Below are 27,175 nucleotides of genomic sequence, written 5' to 3' on the forward strand. Positions count from 1 at the left end.
ATCACAGAAACTTTTTAGAAATGACCTCAGCTCTTGTCTCCTCCATGGTCTGGCAGCCGTACAACCTGCCAGAGTAATCATTTTGCCCTAGCCTTAACCACTATTGACCTGAGCTCTTACCACCTTACTTCTGGATTTTCTTCAGTGAGCTTATTTTCCTGCCTTGCCTCTGGTGAATAAATAAAACATAAATAAAATGCAAACATGAGTTTCTTGGTGCTGTGGACCTTAATATTGCAGCTATTTCTATGAGCCTATTCCTAGATGCAGCTGACTACTGTCTAGAATTGTAAATGTTCAACAAACAGTATTGGTGGGAAAAGTTGCACACCTAGTTGAAGGTATTGCATAGTCTTTAGAAAACACCAGTTATGAGGAGAGACTTCTGAGTTTGGAAAAGGTAAGCTAGGTTTAAATAGCCCTTGGGACCACAGGCATCACAGTCAACATCGGTTCTTTCTTTGGCGTCATGCTAATTCCTTGGCAACTTGTAAAGACCCAAATGAGGACCTCTGCTTGGACAGCCTAAGCTGAGGAGCACCCTCCCTAAGAAAAGGGCAAGCCACCAGAAGCCACTGTCTGAAAATTTCCACCCAGGTTTCTCCTAGATCACTTCATTTGCTAGAATGACATTGAGAGAAAAGCAAGAAAGGGGCAGTAAAGATAAAATTAATTTATTTGACCTCACAACTTCATGGGCCATACAGGAGCCCCACAGTCCTAGAAGCACGGCCTGTGGCAGTGGGCTGGGGAGGCCAGTTCTCTGGACTGCCTGCTCCCTTGTCCAGAGCTGCCTTGGGCCAGGTCCCTCCTGACCCCGTCATCCTGCTCCCACATGCAAGGGCCGTTCAGGTCCACCTGCAACAAACCCAGGCCTGCCTCTGGCAGCAAGGACAGGGCCTCGTGGGTGGCAGCAGCACTGGTCCTCGTGGCTGTGAGTGTGGGTGGGTGGGTGGGTGGGTAGGTGGGGAGGAGGGCAGTCAGGAGGGTGTGGTTCAGTGCAGAGAGCTGCTGTTCTGCTCTTCAAAGGCCATCTTGCCCAGAAGTTGGCTGTCCAACTCCACCCCACTTACAGGCAGCTGGAAGAAGTTCATTTCAGCTGCTAAGGCTGCCATGGCAGAAGGGTCCTGGCCAAACTGAGCTCGCAACATCATGTCCATTTTCTCCAGTCTCCTCTTGAGCCGCTTGGCCTCTCGCTCTCGGATGAGCCGGGCCTGCCGCTTTTCCGGGGTTTCGTTGGCCCGCTTCAGCCTCATGGCCTCCCGATCCCGCTGCAGCCGGCGTGCCCGCTGCTCATCTGTCTCCTGCATGCGCTGCAAGCGCTTGGCTTCACGGTCCCTCATGCGCCTCACCTCCCGCTCCTCAGGGGTCTCATTGTCCCGCCGGCTCTTCTTGGCCGTGCGCTCTCGTTCCAGCCGCTGCAGTCGTACTTCCAAAGGCTCATTCTGTCGACGTAGGGCCCACTTGCGTACACTGGGAGTCTGGGCTTCCAGCAGTTTACGGTAGGCAGCACAGTTGTTGCACACAAGCAGAATTCCAGCAGGGTATACTGGAGGACTAAAGGCAATGTCCTTTCCCTCAGCACTAGAGGGGCCTTCATTGTGGACTGTGGGTAGGGATTCCATATTGAGTACTTCAGGAAGTTTCTCACTGGAAAGCAAACATTTTGGATGGTTAGTGGTTCCTTCCAGCAAGAGTTGGGACTCCAGCCCTGCCTTATTCTTTTCCTATGAGGCCAGTGGCTCCACGTTCACCACAAGGGGTCAGTTTGAATGCTTGGTGGACCTCTTCTACTGCTCCATCTCTTCTCTTTGCTCAAGAGTTGTCTACCAACTCTATTTTTTTTTTTTTTTGATACACAGTCTCACTCCGTCGCCCAGGCTAGAGTGCAATGGCACAACCTCGGCTCACTGCAACCTCCACCTCCTATGTTCAAGCCATTCTCCTGCCTCAGCCTCCTGAGTAGCTGGGATTACAGGTGGCTGCTACCACGCCTGGCTAATTTTTGTATTTTTAGTAGAGATGGGGTTTCATCACATTGATCAGGCTGGTCTCAAACTCCTGACCTTGTGATCCACCCGCCTAGGCCTCCCAAAGTGCTGGGATTACAGGCGTGAGCCACTGCACCCGGCCGGGTGTCTACCAACTCTTAAAGCCCATCTGGAGTTAATGACTGAGCCACCTGCCATAGCAACGCACCAGAAATCAGACAAACCCCAGGCGTTTTCACTCAAGTCAGAATAATGGTTTTGATAAGAGCTTTGCAGGGGCAGTCCTGCTGTGGGAATGGAGGCTCCTGGAGGTGGAGACCTCCTTCAGGCAAGGTGCAAACCACCAACTCACCACCTTCCCATGCACTGCCTGCATGCAAAGGCAGACACTGCACTGTACACTAGACAAACGGGACAAGGACACAACGTTCCAGTCTTCCTAGGACATGGAGGAGACTGCGTCCTCATGCCAGGGTCCTCTCCACCCTATAACTTCTTTCTCCATGCTTTATCATGAGTGTTCTTGGAACTGCCTACATCGCTTTCTAGTTGAAGATATTCTGATGGGAAAAGAAATGGGAATTCACTTTCCTTTGGGGCTATGTGGTAGAATAAGCATACTTCCTAGCCTTCTTACTTATACTTCCAAGGAGCATGCATCAGCTGCCTGTGCATTACCTATGCCTAGCCTTCGCTTTGACTTCAGAAAGCAGAACTCACACCCAGTAATTTGCTCCCAGCACAACAGGGATAAGTGCCCAGCTGACCTGTTAAAAGTGGCATGGCTGGTGAACCGGGCTCCACACACAGCACAGTTAGAACGCTGGTCCTCCGAGTGGATTAAGAGGTGGCGACCCAATGACCCCGGGGAGCTAAGGGCCCGGCCACAGACAGGACACATGTAGCTCTTGGCGCTCACCACTGCTGCAGTGTGCTGTAAAACAGAGCCTTGATCTGTCAGTCTTGTGCTACCTCCAGGACAATCTGCACCCACTTAGAAATGACTTTTGGGAAATGACTTTCTTTAGTCTCAGAATAAGGAACTTGCAAGTATTCTGTTTAGCCCCTAGAAAAGTCAGTCTCTTACATTAGAGGCCCTGGCCATTTAAACCAGTGCTTAGATTTCATTAGCTTGAGCTCTGCCTACATTCTGGGACATGTGGCTGACTTAAGGAACAGTGGGGGCCAGGCACGGTGGCTCATGCCTGTAATCTCAACACTTTAGGAGGTCGAGGCAGGTGGATCACAAGGTCCGGAGTTCGAGACCAGCCTGGCCAATATAGTGAAACCCATCTCTATTAAAAATACAAAAATTAGCCGGGTGTAGGGGCAGGCGCCTGTAGTCCCAGCTACTCAGGAGGCTGAGGCAGGAGAATTGCTTGAACCTGAGAGGTGGAGTTTGCAGTGAGCCAAGACCATACCACTGCACTCCAGCCTGGGTAATAGAGTGAAACTCTGTCTCAAAAAAAAAAAGAAAGAAAGAAAGAAAAAGAAAAGAAACAGTGGGGCACCAGGGCCCTCTTCAGAGCCTGAGAGGAATTCCTGTCTCGAATAATTTCTCTCTGTCTCCCTGGCTCACACTGTGCAGGTACAAATACGTGTTAAGGGAACAATAAAGGCCAAATCTTGAAGCTGGCCTAGAATACGGGTATGCAACAGGTATTTATATCTTGCTTTCTCAATCTTCTGAAGATAGTCTTCTGAAGAAATACTGGTTCACACCAATTTTTAACATACCATTTGTGTTAAAATTTTTTTTTTTAGACGGAATCTCGTTATGTCACCCAGGTTGGAGTGCAGTGGCACAATCTCAGCTCACTGCAGCCTCCGCCTCCCAGGTTCAAGCCATTCTCCTGCCTCAGCTTCCTGAGTAGCTGGGATTATAGGCGCGTGCCACCACAGCTGGCTAATTTTTTTGTATTTTAGTAGAGACAGGGTTTCACCATGTTGACCAGGCTGGTCTTGAACTCCTGACCTCAAGTGATCTGCCCACCTTGGCCTCCCAAAGTGCTGGGATTACAGGCATGAGCCACTGCGCCTGGCCCATGCTAACTAATTTTCTTTTCTTTAACACAGAGCCGTCATTATTAGTATACATTCGTTTCTATTTCACTATTTAAAATATGCATTAGATAATTTAGAAAAAAAATCACTTAATTTTCACAGTGTGTCTGCCTGGAAACCCAGAACGTGTTTATCTAATATATCTCATGTATTTTCTAAAATGCTGGAAGCTTGGAGCAGAATCTTTTTTTTTTTTTTTCTTTTTCAATACAGTCTCACTCTGTCACCCGATCTGAAGCATGATCACTGCAGCCTCAACCTCCTAGGCTCAAGCTATCCTCCCACCTCAGTCTTCTAAGTAACTGGTACTACAGGTGCATGCCACCATGCCCAACTAATTTTTAAAAAATTTTTTGTAGAGCTGGGGTCTTGCTATGTTGCCTAGGCTGGTCTTGAATTCCTAAGGTTAAGCAATCCTTCCCACCTCAGCCTCTCAAAGCGCTGGGATTCTGGGTGTGAGCCACCACGCCTGGCTTTGGGCCGAATTTTTTTTTTTTTTTTTTTTTTGAGACAGAGTCTAATTCTGTCACCCAGGCTGGAGTGTAATGGTGTGATCTTGGCTCACTGTGACCTCCACCTACTGGGTTCACGCGATTCTCCTGCCTCAGCCTCCCGAGTAGCTGGGACTACAGGTGCATGCCACCACATCTGGCTAATTTTTGTATTTTTGATAGAGATAGGGTTTCGCCATGTTGGCCAGGCTGATCTTGAACTCCTGACTTCAAGTGATCCACCCGCCTCGGCTTCCCAAAGTGCTGGGATTACAGGCGTGAGCCACTGCGCCCAGCCTCCCTAAGAGGAATCTTAGTGGAAGCGACAACCCACGACTCCTTCAGGAGCCAGAGAGAGACAAAGGCCAAACCGGGATCTGGGCTACAGACAACCTGCCCACACTTGTGTTCCAGAGCACATAGCTCCCCGATGCATACCTGGTACACATGAGCGATCAACTGCTCCCGGCTCCCGCAGTCTAGCTGGCAGAGGGGACACTGGCAGAGTTCAAGCAAGGGGTCAGAATTCAAATTCCCTGTGACCTGTGATTCAACAAATAGGCAACTCATTAGGACTATTAGGACTCATCTCTTCCCTGCCCCAACTTTTTAAACAGGATATCCTGTTCAAAGGAACCCAGACTGATGGCACATGTTATTCTTAGTTTCCCATTGTGGGCTGAAGGAAAAAGTAATAGTTGAAAGGGAATTATGGCTTTCAGCCATGAGGACACAGGATTGCCTCAGAGAGAGTCAATCTATTTTTTTCCCTGAAGATAAACTCTGCAGACAGGGGTAGTATTTTTCCCGTCATGTTCCTTTCAGGAATCCTCAGGAAACAAGTTAGTGAGAAGGTGGCACTCCAGGTGACACCTTGACTTAGATTTGCAAGCACGTTCAAGAGTCCACCTTGGGAAGTCAGCTTTCTACTTCACCAAAGTAGCTCTCCTGTCTGGAAAGATGTGAGGAGCTGCAGGAAAGAGAGCTGTGCACAAGCGCAGTGATTCATGGATGGAAAAGGAAAGCTGAATGTGGTGAGAACTGAGAGTCTGAGGTGTGGGTTCTGGTGCCATGAAGGAAGAGGCCTCCTGTGCAGGCCCAGGAGACCATCAGAGGCAAAGACTGTGCCACAGGGGTGAGCAGCATAAGGGTAGGCAGAAGGGTAGGGCATTGTTGGACCTGGACCCAGGGGCCATTGTCACTTGCCTCGTGCTCTACCACTTCGTTCCCACCAACAGGCTGTTGTGTATTTTCTAACTCTTTCTCCACTTTGACCACCCCTCCATCTTCCTCTGATGTGTGGGAAGAGACTTCATCTTGTGTGGTCTCCTCTTCATCACCCTCACTGTCACCTGGAACACACAAACTGGTCACTTGTTCTGATTTTTGCATGAATACATCCTGAGCTGCTCTCCACCCTACAGTTGGCAGTTATAACAGAAAACATTTCAGATTTTCCATAATATAGTTTATATAGTGTTGTTGGGTACATATTATGTCAAGTGGAAACCAGCTATAGCTGTCATTTGTTATGCCATATACACGTAAAGGGAAGATGTGAGGCAAAACTGCATTGGAAATGGTTACTGTGCCCTCAATATGATTATAAAAATAATCTTCCTGACTCATGGTTTTCAAATATGTCACACTTCAAATCACACCTCCCCAAGCACCTTACACCGAGCTCATTCCCACTGTACACCACCTCTGACTTACCAACACTTTCCACTGATTTTGCCATGAGCCCCCTGCACAACTTCTCCGTGGTGTCACTATACTGTTCTACTCTGAACCCCATTAATCTCTTCTTTCCCAGCAAACCCCAAGGCAGACTTACAGAAACATCGAGTTTTTCTTCCCTCTTACCAGCAAAGGAAGCAGTAGGAAATTAGTTTGAAATGATGTCACTTTATAGGGAAAGGGCTGCTCATTACAGTGAAAAAATTAGCACAGCAACCAACCTCAGGCACTTTGCAGTGGTATCCGACTCACTCGGTTCTTACTCTACTATTGTAACATGGCATTCTGAACTACGTAAATCCGCTGTTTCTGTTGATGATTTGGATTATCTGATGGGTAACTCCATGCATTAAGTGGAAGGAACGGGCCATTCTTTAGGATGAAATGTAATTTATTGTGACTAACATAGGAATTGAGTTAAGTTTTAGTTTTAGGGGTAGGATGTGGCTATGGGGAATTCCCCAGCCACATGTGCGCTGATTTTTCTTCTCTATTACTTATAAAATAGAAAATGAAAAAGGATCCGGAAAACAAATAACAAATGTAGTTCTTTCTGAAAGGGAAACAAATAAAGTGCTAGTACCTTGAAGATCACAAGAGGTAGCCAAGCCTAGGGAAGCTGTCACACTCCAGCCCTATCTTAACCCCACCTGGATCCTGGACTTCTGGGCCTGATGTGAGCAAGAGAGAAATATAGGGCAGAGTCTCACCAGGCTGTCCACATGAGACTCAGATTTCCTAGCTAACAGTGCTGCCTGTCTTCCTACTACCCCTTGCATAATATCTAAATCCACCAGTATGTGAGCAACACCCCTTATATTTCCCTTCTTCCTTGGCAAAACTAGTTACACTCCCTTTCTTCATGAGACGGTCTAACCAAATCATCTGCTAGTAGTTACATGTGTCCTTATTAGATACTCCATGCAATTGGTGGACTGGATTTGGGGCCTGGAAAGAGCTATGGTTTGTGTGTCTTATTCCCTAGCCCAAAGTTCCTTTCATTTGAATCCAACTCAATAATGAAGGATGGGCACAGATTAGATCACACCATGTTTTCTCACCAGCTTATTTGAAATACTTGTAAACTTAGTATAATATAAAGTGATGTATCGAACATATTTTTGTAATTTTGCAATAATCCAAATATATCTCGCTACTAGAAAATGTTTTTAAATATGTGTACTGTCTAGAGGGATAGTACATCCTTCAGAATGGAAACCTATTAGACTTTTGCAGATATTGTAATTCCTACCTGCTACTCAAGAAAGTGGTGGCTTCCATAGGTTTGGGTTCATTTTTCTGTGCCCGAGCAATTAACTGCTAAATTATTTTATGTTGTAGATGTTGATTAATTATTAGCTTGGGTGGAAAAAAGTTCCTAGAAGGTTGCAGAGTCCTCTCTCCGTTTTCACCCAACCCAGCCTCAAATGTGATGAAAAACTGGAAAAGTCATTCTGAATTCATACTAATAATAACCTATATCAAATGGATGAAGTGGGGAAAGTGCTGAAATCTTCCTAGGAAAACACATCTCAAGACGTGTTTGTTCAGACAGGTCACAGGACAGACAGACAATCCATGAGGCCCAACTTATAACAGCTACTGTCTTAACCACAGGGATTTTCTTAGGGAACTGGTATGGGAAGACCTTGATGTTAGCATTTTATATACTGCATAACCTCATTACTAAGCAAATCTTCTTGTTTCACATTAAAACTGGGCCTTCAAGCAAGGTTTCATTAATGCCACTCTTATATTTTATTGATTACAAATACATAGATCCTAGGAGACAGGGATTTTTTTCTTGTCATTTGACCTAACCCAAGGACTGCTAGAGCACTATTTATTCCTATATCATTGCCTATCACAACTGACACACCTATCTGCATGTGGCACTGTGCCAAGTACTGTAGTCCATAAGCTAAAAACATACACATTGGCCAGGCGCGGTGGCTCACGCCTGTAATCCCAGCACTTTGGGAGGCCGAGGCAAGTGGATCACCTGAGGTCGGGAGTTCGAGATCAGCCTGACCAACATGGAGAAACCCGTCTCTACTAAAAATACAAAGTTAGCTGGGAGTGGTGGCGGGTGCCTGTAATCCCAGCTACTCAGGAGGCTGAGGCAGGAGAATCGCTTGAACCTGGGAGGCAGAGGTTGCAGTGAGCTGAGATCACGCCATTGCACTCCAGCCTGGGCAACAAGAGCGAAACTCCATCTCAAAAAAAAAAAAAATTAGATATATATATAAATAAAATGCCAAACCTGTCCTCTTTTTCTGGATAAACATATGCCCACACACCTTAGACCACCTTTGGGGACACTGAGGAGCCACATATCTCCTTTTTCATGTCTTTCTCCCAACCCCCATGCACAATCCCCAGAGCACACACACTCTGATAATTCCTCTCCCATTGCCCTGAGTCATTACCAGAAGGTGCAGAACTCACTGCTACTGGAGTCCTGATCTCTTAGTTGTTGGATAGCTTGTCGCTGACTGCCAAGGTCTCCAGGAAAATCAGTTTTCATCATCGCCTGGCGGGCTTGCTCTTCTAGCCCAGCAAATACTTGATCCCCTGGTGGTCACAAGGAAAAATAGTCAGGCCACCAGCTGGGCAGCATATCCCCAGGCAAGCTGGTTGGAAGGTCAGACCATTCAAAGGTAGGAGACAGGCAGGTACCCTGTGGTGGAGTCATTCATCTCCAAGTCAGCTTGCTGCCTCCAACAGCTTCTGGGTGCAGCCGCTCTTCCTGGGCAGTAAGCCAGATGCTCTAGAAAGCATCACTTGCTCCTCTTAAATCCTCCTAGTCTTGACTCCTTTCAAAAGGTGATCAACTTGCTACTTCACAAATGTAACTGCAGACTGTCAAATCCATTTACAACCTTCCATCAGGATTGGGAGGATAGAGGCAAGAAGGGGCAAAGTGATGGGATAAAGACAGGGCAACAAATCTGGGCCAAGTCTCTGTACCTTAATGTACTAGCATTATGGTCTTGACTCAGTATCTTATCTCTGACTATAAACAAGTGCTTCAAATCATCCTTCTAAATAACAATCTCTCTAACCCCATCTTTCTTTTTTTTTTTTTTTTTTTTGAGACGGAGTCTCGCTCTGTCACCCAGGCTGGAGTGCAGTGGCCGGATCTCAGCTCACTGCAAGCTCCGCCTCCCGGGTTCACGCCATTCTCCTGCCTCAGCCTCCCGAGTAGCTGGGACTACAGGCGCCTGCGACCTCGCCCGGCTAAGTTTTTGTATTTTTAGTAGAGACGAGGTTTCACTGTGTTAGCCAGGATGGTCTCGATCTCCTGACCTCGTGATCCGCCCGTCTCGGCCTCCCAAAGTGCTGGGATTACAGGCTTGAGCCACCGCGCCCGGCCTAACCCCATCTTTCATCCACTCTCCTTCCAAAACATACTCTGGAAGTTCTTCCTTGACTTTCTTTCTAATGTTTATCATAATTAGCCATGAGAAAATTAACAACCGGTTGATAAGTAGACTAGAAGAATAGATATGAACTCACTTCTGCAGAACAACAAACTTCCTGAAACACACTAATTTACAACAAAGAATATTCATGTAGTCTTCTTGGCCCAGTTTTTTTTTTTTTTTAGAGACAGAGTCTCACTCTATCACCCAGGCTGGAGTGCAGTGCCAGCGCCCACCTCCATGCCTGGCTAATTTTTTTTAATTTTTTAGTAGAGATGGGGTTTCATCGTGTTAGCCAGGATAGTCTCAATCTCCTGACCTCATGATCTGCCCACCTCAGCCTCTCAAAGTGCTAGGATTACAGGCATGAGCCACCGCACCCAGCCAGTCCAGTTTTTTTTTTTTTTTTTAATGTAGTATCCCAAAGCCCCGAACCGATCCTTGATTTTACATTTACTTCTCGTGACCTCTGCTTGGGATCCATGTGGCTACTGAATAGTTAGTATAGTGCCCTTTTATTTCCAGGAGACCAGGCATAAGGAGAAAACAGAGTTGGGTTTCTTGAGGTTTCTATTATCTCAGTCAGAGTAGAAACTACAGTCTCCATTCACCAGTCAGCAAGAGGGAATAATAAAAAGCCCTAGTGAAATGTCTGACAATAGCCAGGCCCTTTCTTGCTGAAGAGAGGAGGGAAAGTACACAGGCTCAGGTTCTGAGATAAGATACAATGATGTGGGAGGAACTAAATGGTGAGCTGACCTGCACTCCTAGACCTTGGGGAGTGAAAGACTTGATGTGGAGTAGGCTTCATGTGATCCCCTTAGTCATTCGTTCAGCAAATATTCATTGGGCATCTATTATATACCAACTACCAAACACTAGTAATAGTTTGACACTTGCAAGTTCCAGGCTCTATGGTAAGTGTTTTATAGTTATCACCTTACCTAAATTCTCTGCAAAACTCTATGTGGTAGATATTACTACCTATACTTAGGAGAAAACGAAGGTTAACAGTGGAACCAAGTATTCAAACACAGATCTAACTCTAATGTCCTTTTCCTTTTTTTTCTTTTTGAGACAGGGTCTCATTCTCTCCCCCAGGCTAGAGTGCAGTGGTGTGATCACAGCTTACTCCAGTCTCAACCTCGCAGTCTCAAGCAATCCTCCCACCTCAGCTTTCAGAGTAGCTGGGACTACAGGTGCGCACCATCATGCCTGGCTAATATATATATATTTTTTGTATAGACAGGGTCTCACTGTGTTGTCCAGGCTGGTCTGCAACTCCTGCTCTCAAGGGAACCCCCTACCTCGACCTCCTAAAGTGTTGGAATTACAGGTGTGAGTCACTGCGCCCAGCCTAATGTCTATATTCCTTAACCGCCTTCTAGTAGAGATGTAATTAGAAGTTTAGGCCGGGCGCGGTGGCTCAAGCCTGTAATCCCAGCACTTTGGGAGGCCGAGACGGGCGGATCACAAGGTCAGGAGATCGAGACCATCCTGGCTAACACGGTGAAACCCCGTCTCTACTAAAAAATACAAAAAAACTAGCCGGGCGAGGTGGCGGGCGCCTGTAGTCCCAGCTACTCGGGAGGCTGAGGCAGGAGAATGGCGTGAACCCGGGAGGCGGAGCTTGCAGTGAGCTGAGATCCGGCCACAGCACTCCAGCCTGGGCGGCAGAGCGAGACTCCGTCTCAAAAAAAAAAAAAAAAAAAAAAAAGAAGTTTAGAAGCTTCTTCAGATGGTTTTGCTGAAAACAAACACTTATCTCTGTGTGAGAAAGGCTCTGATCCTATTGTTAGTGTTTCCTTCGTACCATGATAAACTGATACATACAACTCAAATAGCAAAAGTATATTATCAGGGCCAGTATATGACCAAAGGAAAAATGATGGTTCTGATATCACATCATGAGTTATCATGCTTAGATTCGAGTAACTAACATTATGGCTATTATGACTCATACTGTGATTGGGAATGGAGATGGTTCATGTTAAAGTGTACTCTTAGCTACCTACCCTCAACGAAAGGAAAAATAAGCTGTTTTAAGTCCATCTTCACAATATCCAAGATGACACATTGGATATAAATCACTCGGTAGAGAAAGCAAAAAAATGAATTCAGTGGGGAGTACTTCCTTATCCCTTTGCAGAAGTGAAATACTTAATATCTCCGTGTTGGTTACAGTGCAACAAGACCAGGGCCAATTGATACTTTTTTTTTTTTCTTTTAAATGAGATAGAGTCTCAGACTGGAGTGCAGTGGCGTGATCTTGGCTCACTGCAGCCTCTACCTCCTGTGTTCAAGCGATTCTCCTGCCTCAGCCTCCTGAGTAGCAGGGATTACAAGTGTGTGCCACCATGCCCGGCTAATTTTTGTATTTTTAGTAGAGATAGGGTTTCACCATGTTGGCCAGGCTGGTTTTGAACTCCTGACCTCAAGTGATCCACCCGCCTCGGCCTCCCAAAGTGCTGGGATTACAAGCATGAACCACTGTGCCTGGCCAAGGGCCAACTGGAATAGTTACTGAATTATTTGGGGTAGGTGCATATTTTCAGACCTAGGAGCCATAGGAAGACATAGCACTAAGGAACAAGTTATATACTAGCATATAATTATCAAGGGGAAGACCTTTCTCATCAGTGACACTTCTGGTCTCCAAAGAAACTTAGAAACCAGCTAGATTTAGAACATACTAAGAATAAACATTCTATCCTCTTTCTTGGATTCACCACTGGATTAGTAAAAATACATCTAAAAGGATATATACCTTTCAAGATGAGTCAGTAATTCAGTTTCGTCTCCAACTTGAGCTCAAAATTTATTTTCTTCTATTGATGTTGTCTAAATATTGAGGCTTTCATGGAACAGAGAGGAGTCTGTTCAATACAACTTGCCTATCTAGGACTCTTAGGCAATCTCACCTGGTGTAACCGGGATAAGTTAATTCTGTCATTCCTTTTTGGCACTTGGGAAAGAAAAGCTTGTGCTCTTATATTTTAGTCTATTCCTGACTTGGGAAAAAGAATAAGGTGAACTTTATTCCTCAGGACTATTCCTATTTTAAACATCACCATAAAGCAAAATATATAAAAACCATAAAAAAGAAGCCATTTTAGCAGACCTCATATGAAAAGATATGTGAATTATCTTCCACTAGTTACTATTTACCTAATCTCCAAATAAAATTCTCCAGAATTATCCCTTCATGAGAAGGGAGTGAGACTTGCTAAAAGCATGTCATGTTAACTGCCATATAATGTGATCCATGGAGATACTAGTGATTAAGAAGTGTTACAGAACTGCCTATTTTTATAATGTTAGAATTATTATTCCCTTCTGTCTTGAGACCTTTGGAGTAGGTTTTAAAAAATCCTCTGGTCCCTAGATATTAATGTAGGGCAACCATCTTATTTAATATGGGTATTTATTTGTCTATTAATAGCTAAGAGTCAGCTACACTCCCACAATAAAAACCAAGGTGCTCTCTCTCTTTTTTTTTTTTTTCTTTTTTGGATACAAAATCAAGAAAATGCTGTTTGTCTGCGATTTGGTTAAGGTTTTTCTTTTTTTTGAAACAGAGTTTTGCTCTGTCACCCAGGCTGGAGTGCAATGGCGCAATCTCGGCTCACTGCAACCTCTGCCTCCTGAGTTCAAGCGATTCTCCTGCCTCAGCTTCCCAAGTAGCTGGGATTACAGGCAAGCACCACCACGCCCAGCTAATTTTGTATTTTTAGTAGAGACAGGGTTTCTCCATATTGGTCAGGCTGGTCTCGAACTCCCGACCTAAGGTAGTCCACCTGCCTTGTGCTCCCAAAGTGCTGGGATTACAGGAGACAGCCATTGCGCCCGGCCTGGTTAAGGTTTTTCAGACCAGATAAGAACAAGGCCATGCAAGCAAGTTTGGAGAACAGATAAGAGGAATGATATGAAAGTTATTAGAAAGGCAAAGATTTTAAAGTTCTCTCTTGGGTCCTTGGTGCAGTTAAACAAATGTTATTTCAAGCTGACTACAATTAAGTAAAGCAGCTGGAACATTCTTTAAGAGAGCAGATAGGCTGGGCATGGTAGCTCACGTCTGTCATCCCAGTACTTTGGGAGGCCGAGGTGGGTGGATCACGATGTCAGGAGATCGAGACCATCCTGGCTAACATAGTGAAACCCTGTTTCTACTAAAAAAATACAAAAAATTAGCCGAGCGTGGTGGCAGGCACCTGTAGTCCCAGCTACTCAGGAGGCTGAGGCAAGAGAATGGTGTGAACTCAGGAGGTGGAGCTTGCAGTGAGCTGAGATTGCGCCACTGCACTGCAGCCTGGGTGACAGAGCGAGACTCCGTCTCAAAAAAAAAAAAAAAAGAGAGCAGATATCCGGTTCAGGAAGAATGAGCTAGTACTGGGAGTGAGGAGCTTAGGATTTCACTTCTAGCTGACAGTCTCTGTAACCCACAGTGCTATCACAGGTGGGGAACATAGCCATTTAGTTCACGAGGATGCTAACAGAATGAACAAAAAAAAACACACAAAGTTGCGCTTTTTATAAGAGAAAGGACTTCAAAGGCTTTTATTCCTCCTTCTCTTTGTAAAGCTTTTGGTTGAAGCTGAGAGGTTTAAGTCACTCATGTGTTTTGCAATCTGAAAGCAAAAGTCTCTCAAGTAAAAGAAGTTTTCATTTTCTTAGTGGTTTGGTTAGTTCAAACACACTAAATGAAAGTGTGCAAGGGACTATATTTTCAGCCTTTCTACAAGTAGTTGACAGAAATGTGTACTAAGGGCTGGGCAAGGTGGATCACCTGAGATCAGGAGTTTGAGACCACCCTGGCTAACATGGCGTAACCCTGTCTCTACTAAAAATACAAAAATTAGCTGGGCATAGTGGCGAGCGAATGTAATCCCTGCTACTTGGGAGGCTGAGGCAGGAAAACCGCTTGAACCCAGGAGGCGGAGGTTGCAGTGAGCCGAGATCACGCCACTGCACTCCAGCCTGGGCGACTGAGTGGGACACCACCTCAAAAAAAAAAAAAAAAAAAAAAAAAAACTGTACTCAGAAGGGGTAAAATGGGGAAGGAGGTAGGGAGAAGATCTAAAACAGATTTCAGCCCATCAGCAATTTTTCCGTAACTAAGAACAATTTTGGGCTTTTATTCCAAAAGCTCTGTAACAAGTCTATTAATGAAGTGAACTGGGCAAAATATAAGAGTCTATCTAGATATTTCTGAGGAAAGGATCATGCCAGTGATTTAGACATAAAAACAATCCTGATAAAAACCCAGTGAGTACCAAAGCAGCTGCCCACTGGCTTCTAATGTGGATTCATCAAATGTTGCTGGGTTACAGCAGTGGGATTCCTTTTTAAAAATATATATATATATATATTTTGAGACAGGGTTTTGCTCTGTCACCCAGGCTAGAGTGCAGTGGTCCAATCATAGCTCACTGCAGCCTTGGACTCCTAGGCTCAAACAATCCTCCCACCTCAACCTCCTAAACTATTGGGATTACAGGCATGAGCACTGTGCCTGGTTAATTTTAAAATTTTTTTGAAGAAATCAGGTCCCACTATGTTGCCCAGGCTGGTCTCAAACTCCTGTCCTCAAGCAATTCTCCCATCTCAGACTCCCAAAGTACTGAGATTACAGGTGTGAGCGACCATGCCCGGGTGGAATTCTTTTTTTTTTTTTTTTTTTCCGAGATGGAGTTTTGCTCATTGCCCAGGCTGGAGTACAACGGTGTCACCTCAGCTCACCTCAACCTCCACTTCCCGGGTCCAAGCGATTATCCTGCCTCAGCCTCCCGAGTAGCTGGGATTACAGGCACCCGCCACCATGCCCAGCTAATTTTTGTATTTTTTTAGTAGAGATGGGGTTTCACCATATGGGCCAGGCTGGTCTTGAACTCCTGACCTCAGGTGATCCACCTGCCTTGGCCTCCCAAAGTGCTGGGATTACAGGCATGAGCCACTGAGCCCGGCCTGGGAGTTCTTAATATATCCCTTTAGGTGGCCTATTAGTTTCATGCCACACAATCTTTGTCTTCCCAGAAGGCAGATCTAATGAAGCTCAGCTATTACTCTGATCAAATGTCAATTAGCTTTGATATTTAAGCAAAGCTTAATGCAGACTTTCCTGCCCTGCAGACCTTGAGTTCATTTCACTTACTTTATTTTGTGTATTTATTTTTGAGACCAAGTCTCACTCTGTCGTCCAGGCTGGAGTCCAGTGGCGTGATCTCAGCTCACTGCAACCTTTGCCTCCTGGGTTCAAGCAACCCTCCTGCCTCAGCCCCCCAAGTAACTAGGATTACAGGCGTGTGCCACCATGCCCAGCTATTTTTTTGGATTTTAGTAGAGACAGGGTTTTGCCATGTTGGCCAGGCTGGTCTTGAATTCCTGACCTCAAGTGATGTGCCTGCCTCGGCCTCCCAAAGTGCTGGGATTACAGGTATGAGCCACCATGCTAGGCCCCATTTCATTTACTTTTAATAGACGAACAGCATTACATTAAATATATTTAGTTGGTTCCATTTCACTGCAAGGTGACAGGAGACTCACATGGTCAGAAAATGAAATTACGTATTTCTACTTGCCACTTTGTCATGCACAATGAAAAGATGATTTTGTGAAAAGAGTAGGGTCAGCTTCAGTCCCTAAATAACAAATAAATAGAAGGTCCTCTGAAACCAGCAAATCTCAGTGTCTTTTCTTCTTTAGTCAAGCTTAGTGTATCACCTGCGAAGACTTCGTGGCTCCCTGATCAAATGCGTCACTGAAAACAGCCCCTCCCGAGGGGTCTGCTCTTTAGTTGTAGCTGAACATCTGTGCTCACAGCCCCACAGTAAAGGCCCTTGTAACGGCCACCTCCGAAGAGCCTGCAAAGTCCCACCTACTCCACCGCAAAACAATGTTCTTTCACTTGACTCTGCAACTTCATTTCTGCAACTGTGGATGTGTGATATTCTCCCCACCTCCATGGCCTGTTTTTCCATCTGTTTTTCCTTTTTTTTTCCTTTTTTCCCTTTTTTTTGAGATGGAGTCTCGCTCCGTCGCCCAGGCTGGAGTTCAGTGATGTGATCTTGGCTCACTGCAACCTCCACTTCCCAGGCTCCAGGGATTCTCCTGCGTCAGTCTCCCGAGTAGCCGGGATTATAGGTGTGCCCCACCATGCCCAGCTAATTTTTTTTTCCTTTTCTTTTTTTTTCTTTTTGAGACGGAGTCTCGCTCTGTGGCCCAGGCTGGAGCGCCGTGGCGCAATCTCAGCTCACTGCAAGCTCCACCTCCCAGGTTCACGCCATTCTCCTGCCTCAGTATCCCGAGTAGCTGGGACTACAGGTGCCTGCCACCAAGCCCGGCTTTTTTTTGTTGTTGTTGTATTTTTAGTAGAGACAGGGTTATACCATGTTAGCCAGGATGGTCTCGATCTCCTGACCTCCTGATCCACCTGCCTCGGCCTCCCGAAGTGCTGAGATTACAGGCGTGAGCCACCGCGCCCGGTGCTAATTTTCATATTTTTAGTAGACACAGGATTTCGCCATGTTGGCCAGGGTGGTCTCAAACTCCTGATCTCAGGTGATCCGCCCACCTTGGCCTCCCAAAGTGCTGGGATTACAAGCATGAGCTACGACGCCCGGCCTCCATCTATTTTTCAACTCCATTACTAGCTCATCTTGGCTTTGACTATGGTGCAGGGAGATGGAGCTGATGGATATATGCGACGTGGGCGTGGACATCGGCCACACAAGCCTGAAGTGGCTCCCCTGGCCTTACTACAATCACACCATCACCCCACCAGCAACTTTCCTCAAATCTAATCAGGCTCTTGGACAGATGGCTTCGTAGGTGAACACCCAACTCCTATACTTGCCTTGTTTGTGAACCTATCATCTCTATTAAGAGTACATTTCCAGATGCCTTCTTGGGGTCACATTTGTATCTTTTTATTTATTTATTTATTTATTTATTTATTTATTTATTTGAGACAGGGTCTTGCTCTGTTGCCCAGGCTAGAGTGTAGCGGCACTATCTCGGATCATTGCAACCTCCGCCTCCCGGGTTCAAGCGATTCTCCTGCCTCAGCCTCCCAAGTAGCTGGGATTACAGGCGCCCGCCACTGCACCCAGCTAATTTTTGTATTTTTAGTAGAGATGGGGTTTCAACATCTTGACCAGGCTGTTCTCAAACTCTTGATCTCATGATCCACCAGACTTGGCCTCCCAAAGTGCTGGAATTACAGGTATGCACCACCTGTGCCTCACCACTTGTGTCTTTTATCAACCAGAGTGGAGAAACAATCCTAAACCCCTGGGATGGATGGCCTATGCTAAAATACTTCATTTTTTTATTTCTCTTTTTCTTTTTTTGTTTTTGGAGACAGGATCTCACTCTGATGCCCAGGCTGGAGTGCAGTGGCATGATCTCAGCTCACTTCAGCCTCAACCTTTTGGGTTCAAGCGATCCTCCCACCTCTGTCTCCTAAGTAGCTGGCACTACAGGTGTGTGCCACCATGCGCAGCTAATTTTTGTATTTTTGGTACAGATGGAGTTTTGCCTTGTTGCCCAGGCTGCACTTGAACTCCTGGCCTCAAGTTGTCCTGCATTGGCCTCCCCAAGTGTTGGGATTACAGGCATAAGCCACCGAGCTCGGCTAAAGATACTTCATTTTATCTTCCTTGACAATCCTCACGTGCAAGCCCACTGCATTTTGCTGTTTTAGCAGCAATTTCTAAATCTTCCCTAAACCACTCATCTGTATATTAAGTAGCCTTGCGCATCCGCATTCCAGAATATACTCCTAGAAGCATCCAACTGGTTCCATTTTATACTTTTCCAGGACTTAAATAGAAGAAAGATTTGTATATGGAGGTTTGCTATTGTAATCTCATTAATGTATAAAATGTCAAAACCCTCTTAATTCCTCTGTTCATACTATTTTGTCTTCTACTTTTGAAGTAACCCAGTAAGATTCAGATAAAGTGCATAGTGCCTGGGATATAGTGTCTTGGATTTTTTTTGTTGTTGTTTGTTTGTTTTTTGTTTGTTTTGTTTGTTTTTTTGTTTTTTTGAGATGGGGTCTCACTCTGTCACCCAGACTAGAGTGCAGTGGCATAATCTTGGCTTATTGCAGCCTCAACCTCCCAGGCTCCAGCCATCCTCCCACCTCAGCCTCCTGAGTAGCTGGGACTACAGGTGTATGCCACCAGGCCTAGTTTTTTTGTATTTTTTTGTAAAAATGGGGTTTTGCCATGTTGCTCAGGCTGGTCTCAAACTCTTGGGCTCATGCAGTCCTCCTGCCTCAGCCTCCCAAAGTGTTGGGATTACAGTGGTAAGCCACTGCACCCAGCCTATAGAGTTTGTTTTGAATAAATTTTAGTTCTCTTGTCAACTACTTGACTAATCTGTCCTCTCCAATGTAGGGTTTTAGCCAGCTGCAGTGGCTCATGCCTATAATCCCAGCACTTTGGGAGGCTGAGGTGGGTAGATCACTTGAGCCCAGGAGTTCAAGACCAGCCTGGGCAACATGGCGAAACCCCATCTCTACAAAATATACAAATATTTAGCCAGTCGTGGTGGCATGCACCTGTAGTCCCAGCTACTCGGGAGGTTGAGGTGGGAGGATCACTTGAGCCCAGGAGGCCGAGGTTGCAGTGAGTGAGCTGAGATCACGCCACTGCACTCCAGCCTGGGCAACAAAGCAACACCCCATCTCAAAAAAAAAAATTATATATATTTTATAAAAAAATAAAAAATATATATACCATATTATACACTATATATAATATAGTATATATAGTATATATATTTTATATATATATACACACACATATATAGGTTTGTTTTTTACAAACTTTTCATCTGTTGTACCTCTGAATTCTCTTCAAATGTTGCTACACTTTACTCAATCACTCCATAATAATAGGGAACTATTTGTCTTTTTTTTTTTTTATGGAGTCTCACCATGTTTGCCCAGGCTGGAGTCAGTGACATGATCTCGACTCACTGCAACCTCCACCTCCCAGGTTCAAGTGATTCTCCTGCCTCAGCCTCCTGAGTAGAGTAGCTGGGATTACAGATGCCTGCCACCATGCCTGGTTAATTTTTTTTGTCTTTTTAGTGGAGATGGGTTTTTCACCACGTTGGCCAGGCTGCTCTCAAACTCCTTACCTCAGGTGATATGGCCCACCTCGGTCTCCCAATGTGCTGGGATTACAGGCGTGAGCCACCGTGCCTGGCCACTATTTGTCTTTTTAATGAACATTTGGGTTGGAATGCTTATCTTCCCAGATCATAGGAAAATGGCTAATTATCTCAAATCTGTGTAGATATTAATGTCAATTTAAGAAGGCACTTTTTGAACACCCTCCATGAGCAGTGCTAGAAGTAGAGAGGATTTATAAGGAAACACATATGGCACATAGTCTCTGCCTTCTAGAAGTTCACTATGCAATTACTGAAATAAAATATGCACCAGGTACAGTGGCTCATACCTGTAATCCCAGCACTTTGGGAGCCTGAGGTGGCCAGATCACCTGAGGTCAGGAGTTCAAGGCCAGCCTGGCCAACATGGTGAAACCCTGTCTCTACTAAAAATACAAAAAAATTAGCTGGGCATGGTGGTGAGCACCTTAATCCCAGCTACTCGAGAGGCTGCGGCAGGAGAATCGCTTGAACTTGGGAGGTGGAGGCTGCAGAGATCACACTGCTGCACTACAGCCTGGGTAACAGAGACTCTGTCTCAAAAAAAAAAAAAAAAAAGAAAAGAAAAGAAAAGCATTCATGTGAAACTGTTGAAAACAACACAAGGTAATAGTGTATACTTGGTCTTCTGGTTTCTAGCCTCTCCCTCTTGTGATCCATCCCACAAATTGCTTCATAGTACCAAAACGCTGCATTCTAAATGTTACTCCCCTCTCCCTGCTTAAAAACCTTCAGTAGCTCCCTACAGACTACAGAATGAACTTTGAACTTAGCCTGGCATTCAGGCTTCCACAGTGTAGAGTTAAGCATCTCTAAGCTCACATCTTCTGAGTTTTGAACAAATGAAACCTCTGCTTCATATAAAGTCTCCTTGTCCTCTGAACATGTAGATTCCCGCTTCTGTCTTTGCTCACTTCACTTTCCCTACCTGATGTTCCCTCTCCCTGCCTCTTGTTTTTTAATTTTTTTTCAAATCCATTTCTACCCTCTAAGGCCCAGCTCCGGCGCATGGTCTAGAGGCTTTTCCATTAAGCATTCCCCTTGCTACTTCAGTCCACAGGGTTCTCTTAACTTCCTTCCTCCTAACTTCTCTAGTACATACAATCTGCAGCATCTGTTTGGCACTTAACATATACTATCACTCATATTTATATATCTGAGGTTACAATACAGTCTTATAGATCTTATATTGTTTTATAGCCCTGACATCTAGCACAAGGATCTGCACAGAGTAGGTATCTTATAACTGTTTGTTAATGTGATATTAAAGATAAATCAAGTGCATATACCCCTAAGATAGGTTTTCAACACCTCCCCCAGCAACCGACACACTTTAAATCCATCATATCCAACATCTTTAACCCTTTTTCTTTCTTTTTCTCTCTTCTGCTCAGCAAACTGTGTTTTACATTTAACCTTTTCTTCTTCACAAATCAGTGTGAGCCCCTCCCCTAAATTCAGGTTACTCTTCCATTCCACCCCTCAGCATTCCCCGGTTCCAGAAGACAAAGTCCGATACTCACAGTGAACTTTATTTGGATTTGTCTGTTTCCGACGGGACATGTTTCCCTGATGCAAGAGCTCTGGTCTTTCCCAGTTTCACAACTGGATATGCTACTACCTCCTTGCAAGATGCTAACCTACAATAAAAAAGGTTATTGTTAGCACATGTCATTTTCCCCAGCACTAATACAAAATTTAAGGATAAAATGTCTTTAAAAAACAGCTCCCTGGCCGGGCGCGGTGGCTCAAGCCTGTAATCCCAGCACTTTGGGAGGCCGAGACGGGCGGATCACGAGGTCAGGAGATCGAGACCATCCTGGCTAACACGGTGAAACCCCGTCTCTATTAAGAAATACAAAAAACTAGCCAGGCGAGGTGGCGGGCGCCTGTAGTCCCAGCTACTCGGGAGGCTGAGGCCGGAGAATGGCGTGAACCCGGAGAATGGCGTGAACCCGGGAGGCGGAGCTTGCAGTGAGCTGAGATCCGGCCACTGCACTCCAGCCTGGGCGACAGAGCGAGACTCCGTCTCAAAAAAAAAAAAAAAAAAAAAAACAGCTCCCGAGCATATAAAACTCACCAGTTATAAATAATTGAACTAATGAAAGAAAGAGAAATGAATAAACCTCTAGCCTAATGTCAAGGTCCCAGAAAGTTTAAGAGGGACTCTCTCGGAGGATTTAGAGAATTATAGTCTAAATCCATCTTTGGAATCCAGAATACTGTTAAGTGATCACGATCAAGGTCACAGGATAAAAGAGGAAGCAACCAGAGTTAGAAGTACTATGGGCTCAAGGGGATAACCCCCATGAATTGCAAAAGGAAGCAAAAGGAAGCCAAAGAGGGTGGCAGCTCTCATGTCACATGCCCACTGGAAGTCAAGCCCTGCAGTCGACAACAGCGGATTTTTCATGATGTTATCTTGCCCAGAGGTAGCAAAGGCATCACATCCCTGCGAAACAGAAAATGTCTCAAAGAGGCATCTGCAAATGAGAACAGCTCGGGACATAAAGCCTCTATCTGGTGATAAAGGTGCACTGTGGGTGACATGGCACTAAGCAAATCAAACTTCTAATGTTGAAGATGGGATCTCACCAGAAGAGACAGATGCCATCCACATTGATGAGTACTAATTCAACACCCCAGTGTGGAATATCACCTGGCCCTCCTCATACATTCCAGAGAGGCGGTCAAAGTTAATAACTTTAGAGGCTCTTCTCAATCTAGCCTCTGGATAGTGAAGAGACCAGTGGGAGGAACAAAGAGAAAAGTTCCCCAAATGAAAAATGCTGCCAAGACGTGCATCTGCTCCCCACCCCATATAGGAGGGGATATATACGTAAGCCTGAAGGATCCTGATGAACTACAGAAAGAGTGCCCCAGCCTTAAGCATTGTTAGAGAATCCGAAATGGATTAGTATTGATAGCTGTGACATTTTCTTAGAAAGACAGAGTAAATAAAGACATAGAATAAAAAGGGATTGTCTTTCCTACCAAAGACAGGAATGTGGATCTGGCCACACTCTAAGTTTTCTTTCAGTTCCTGCCTTCTTGAGTTATACTCACACTGAATAAGCAAATACAAAATCATAGTTTATTGCCTTAAGAGGAGTTATGGGAGACTACTGCTAGCTATACTTTGTACTCCAGCTAATGAAGACTCACCTCCTGTTATGCCAACTAACTCCTCTATGTAGCTAGAAGAACCTCAAACCTATAATCAGATCCTGCCTCCCCTTACCAAAAGAAGAAAGAAACCGCAAATGGCAAAGACAGGCCTCCACAGGAAGTGGCAAAGGAAGCAGCTTTCAGGCAGTCTTCTAGCATATCTGCATATCAAACACAGTTCTTTTCCAGACCTTTAATTAAAAACAAAACAAAACAAAACTCTAAATGTATACAATAAAAATCGATTTTAACTATTTAGAGGGCAATATACTGAGTGCTGATAGTGTGTGTTCTCTAAGTTTTGTGTATGACATTTTTTTCTAATCAAGTAGTTGTTTTATTCATAGAAGCAGTGAATGAATATCACACTTTGGATTTCCTATATGTGTGTGGAATCACCAAGTGGAAAGGTAACGAAACGCAGGCTCTATTAATATTTTAAAAAATATGGCCAGGCACCATGGCTCACACCTGTAATCCCAGCACTTTGGGAAGCCAATGCAGGCAGATCACTTGAGGCCAGGAGTTTGAGACCAGCCTGGCCGATATGGTGAAACCTCTACTAAAAATACAAAAATTAGTCGGGCGTGGTGGCGCATACCTGTAAATCCCAGCTACTCAGGAAGCTAAGGCATGAGAATTGCTTGAACCTGGGGAGGGGAGGTCACAGTGAGTTGGGATGGAGGCACTACACTCCAGCTTGGGCGACAAAGTGAGACTCCATCTCAAAAAAAGATACATAACTGCCAGACGCGGTGGCTCTCGCCTGTAATCTCAGCACTTTGGGAGGCCGAGTGGGTGGATCACCTGAGGTTGGGAGTTTGAGAACAGCCTGGCCAACATGATGAAACCCCGTCTCTACTAAAAATACAAAAACTAGCTGGGCATGGTGACACATGTCTGTAATCTCAGCTACTCAGGAGGTTGAGGCAGGAGAATTGCTTGAACCCGGGAGGTGGAGGTTGCAGTGAGCCAAGAACGCGCCACTGCACTCCAGCCTGGGCGACAGAGCGAGACTCTATCTCAAAAAAAAAAAAAAGATAAATAAATAAAAACTTCTAAAAAATAAAATATACTCCTCTAATGTGATAATCTATTGAGGCTAAATATATAGATACTCTATTATAGAAGAGAAAAACGGAATCTTGACTAATTTTTTATTTTCTCCCTTCAAGATCAGAAATTGAAATTGTAAGATAAAGGTAATAAAGTCCCTTCTGAAGGAAGGCCAAATAATTTGAATCAGGCAACATTTCAATGCTAAAGCTGCAAGTCAAAAGACAGAGATGAGTATCTGCATATTTAAATCAGCATTGCCCGCTGCATCTTATAATCCTCCTAGTGGCCAAATGGGGAACTGACCAGATGGTACCCAATGGGACTTCACACCTGAGTGATTACGAGAAAAATAAGCAATTACAGTCCCCTCCCACACAACAAAACGAAAATAATAACAAAAACACCCACAAAAACAGGCCTGTAGGGTCATGGGCTGTTGAAAATAAATAAGTAAATAAATAAATGGCTGTGAAAGGACACTCTTGACCACAAAGCAAGATCTCAAGATGCCAGATGATTGTTTTATAGGCAGTTAAAGCTAATAAAACCCACAGACATACAGCCGTAAAGGTCACTCATTCTATTTTACTTTTAGCGCTGCCTCAATTTCCAAGTTAAAATCTGAAACCAAACCAAAAATGTAAATAGCTGCCTGAACATGTGCTGGGAAGATAGGTAAACGGTGAGATTCAGGTCTAAAGGGATTCCATTTTAAGAGGAAGGCAGTTCTGTCCGTCTTCACAGCAAGGTTAAGAGTCCTTGGGAAGGTGCAACGTCTCCCCCGAACACTGTCTCTGCTCTCCCACAGGTATTAGGTTGCAGCGTCTAGTGCACACCACAGACTTTAGCAACCAAAAAAACGGGTGAAATCCCAGCTTGATGAAAAGAGAGTGCGTTCCCACCTCCAGCTCTGGTGCAGTTCCCACGGAGCAAAGCAAACTCGACTGAATCCAAGTGATCTGTATCTGCCAAAAAGGAGAGGACAAGAAAGCTGGTCACTTAGCCGCCTGGCTGTTCACCTGACCCCTGGGGTTGGGTCTGGGGCGTGTGTCTAATCAGCCGAGATGGTCCCTCTGTTTCTTCAAGCACGAGCCCAGGTAAATTCCCAGGAATTACCAGACAAGAGCCGGACAAGAGCCGGAGGTCTCCCGAGGCGGCTCAGACAAACCCTTAGACAACACAATCTCTGAAATCTAAATTTAGAAGCTTTTCTGCGAGACCCAGACGCGGGGACTGATAACCCCCGGTCTGCACGCCCACGCCCATCCTCCCCTCCCCCAGCTCCACCCAAGGCTGTCAGACGCCGGGGCCGTCCCCGCCAGGGCCCGAGGAGGCGGGGTGCCTGCGGCCCGCGCAAAAGCCCCCCGGCCCCGCTCCCCGCGCCCCGCGCCCGAGAGCGCCGAGGAGAGCAGGAGGAGCGGCCAGGGAGGAATCGGGTGGGAGCGGGGAGGGTGAGCTCGGGCTGCCCCCCAGGCCGGAGCTGGCCCCCGGCCCTCTCCCCAGTGCAGACAAAAGGACCGACAGCCGGCGGCCGCGAGGGGGCGAGGAGCCCGCATCCCCAGCCCGGACCCGGAGGGAGGGCTCAGGGGTCTTTTTACCCGGCGCCTCGGCGCTGCGCTGCGCTCTGGGTCCCTGGGCCCCGCCTCCGGACAGACGGACCGCCGGACAATGGACCCGGGACCGCAGCCCAAGCCAGCCGGGCCGGGGCGCTCAGGGACTGGGCCCCAGCTAGCGGAAGGGGCTCCGGGCCGAACCGGTGGCGGGGAGCCGAGGGGCGGCGCTGCAGACGGACAAAGCCAACGGCAGACAGACAGACAGAGAGGGAAAAAGATGGCGACGCGGGCGGCGGGAGCGCGCGGCTCGCGCACCCGCAGTCAGTGATGCGCGTGCACGAGCCTTCCTCTCCCCCTCCCCCGCGCCGGCCAGGTCCCCCTCCCCGCGGCTCGGCGCGCGCCCGGCGCTGTGGGCGGGGCCTGAGGAGAGGGGGCTCCGGGGAGCGCCCAATCCCGGGCGCCCCAGAGGGGCTCGGCCGCGTAGCAGGACTTCGGGACCCCCTGCCTCGCCCATTCCCAGGTCTTTCTCTGGCTGTCTCAGCCGCTCAGCTCCCCCCGACCTTCCTGGACGTGTAAACGCCACCCTACCCAGCCCCGATCCTGGTTTCATACCCCACCATCGAGTTCAGCCACAAAACCCACATCCCCCAACCACAGCTCCGCCGCAGGCTCCCCCTCTCCTTAGCCCGACCTTAGCCCGGATCCCCACCACCGTCACAAACCCTCTTCGCCTCATTCCCCCACGCGTCGCAGTGGCTTCGACTCCCGAGGCTTTGAATGTGACCACGGGCCTTGGTGGGAGGGGCCAAGTTCAGCTGTCAGAACCTCAGAGCTGGGAAATCTTGAGATTTCTTTTGAGCATTTAATTTTCTGACATGATTCTCAAGTGATAAACATTGGCTGCTGACCCGGGGAAGGGAAACTTGTGTCACTGTTGTCATGTGAGGGGTGTTTGGGGGCAATGGAGAGCCGTTGGATGCTTTTTTTTTGAGACAGAGTCTCGCTCTGTCACCCAGGCTGCAGTGCAATGCCGCGATCTTGGCTCACTGCAACCCCCGCCTCCCAGGTTAAAGCGATTCTCCTGCCTCAGCCCCGCGAGTAACTGGGACTACAGGCATGCACCACCACGCCCAGTTGATTTTTGTATTTTTAGTAGACGGGGGTTTCACCATGTTGGCCAGGCTGGTCTCGAACTCCTGACCTCAGGTGATCTGCTCGCCTCGGCCTCTCAAAGTGCTGGGATTACAGGCGTAAGCCACTGTGCCCGGCCTGGTTGGACGCATTTCTAGTCAAACACCTCCTCCTGTCCATGTCCTTCTCTCTCCTAGTTCCTGTTGCCTTCTTTTCTTCCTCTCTTCTAGAATGCCTGAGCCTGCCCTGACATTGCTTACCTGGAGAAGTAGGGAATGCAGAGGAAAGAAGATGAGATCTGGTATTAGGCGATCCAGTTTTGAGCCCCAGCTCTGCCACCGACCAGCCTGTTGACTTTGGGCAAGTCACTT

General features: G+C 46.4%; 1 protein-coding gene across 15 annotated transcripts; it reads right to left on the minus strand.

The window, feature by feature from the left end:
* Positions 1-653: 653 nt before the first annotated feature.
* On the minus strand, positions 654-27,175 carry ZNF821 (zinc finger protein 821). Of its 15 annotated transcripts, none has more exons than XM_017953519.3 (9): positions 27,065-27,175; positions 25,023-25,085; positions 23,135-23,252; positions 21,417-21,533; positions 8,735-8,860; positions 5,753-5,898; positions 4,985-5,089; positions 2,759-2,925; positions 654-1,650 (listed from the first exon to the last, which is right to left on the minus strand). In XM_017953519.3, the coding sequence occupies exons 4-9, from the start codon at positions 21,454-21,456 to the stop codon at positions 996-998; spliced, it is 1,239 nt and encodes a 412-aa protein (XP_017809008.1). In that variant the 5' UTR covers positions 21,457-21,533; positions 23,135-23,252; positions 25,023-25,085; positions 27,065-27,175; the 3' UTR covers positions 654-995. The 15 variants fall into 15 exon arrangements, with proteins under 15 accessions (XP_017809008.1, XP_017809013.1, XP_017809010.1 ...); XM_017953524.3 differs by lacking the exon at positions 27,065-27,175 and adding an exon at positions 26,396-26,659 and having other exon boundaries at positions 8,716-8,860; XM_017953521.3 differs by lacking the exon at positions 27,065-27,175 and adding an exon at positions 26,396-26,653.

The sequence above is a fragment of the Papio anubis genome, chromosome 18 (assembly GCF_008728515.1).
Source record: "Papio anubis isolate 15944 chromosome 18, Panubis1.0, whole genome shotgun sequence".
In the NCBI taxonomy this organism is placed as follows: Eukaryota; Metazoa; Chordata; class Mammalia; order Primates; family Cercopithecidae; genus Papio; species Papio anubis.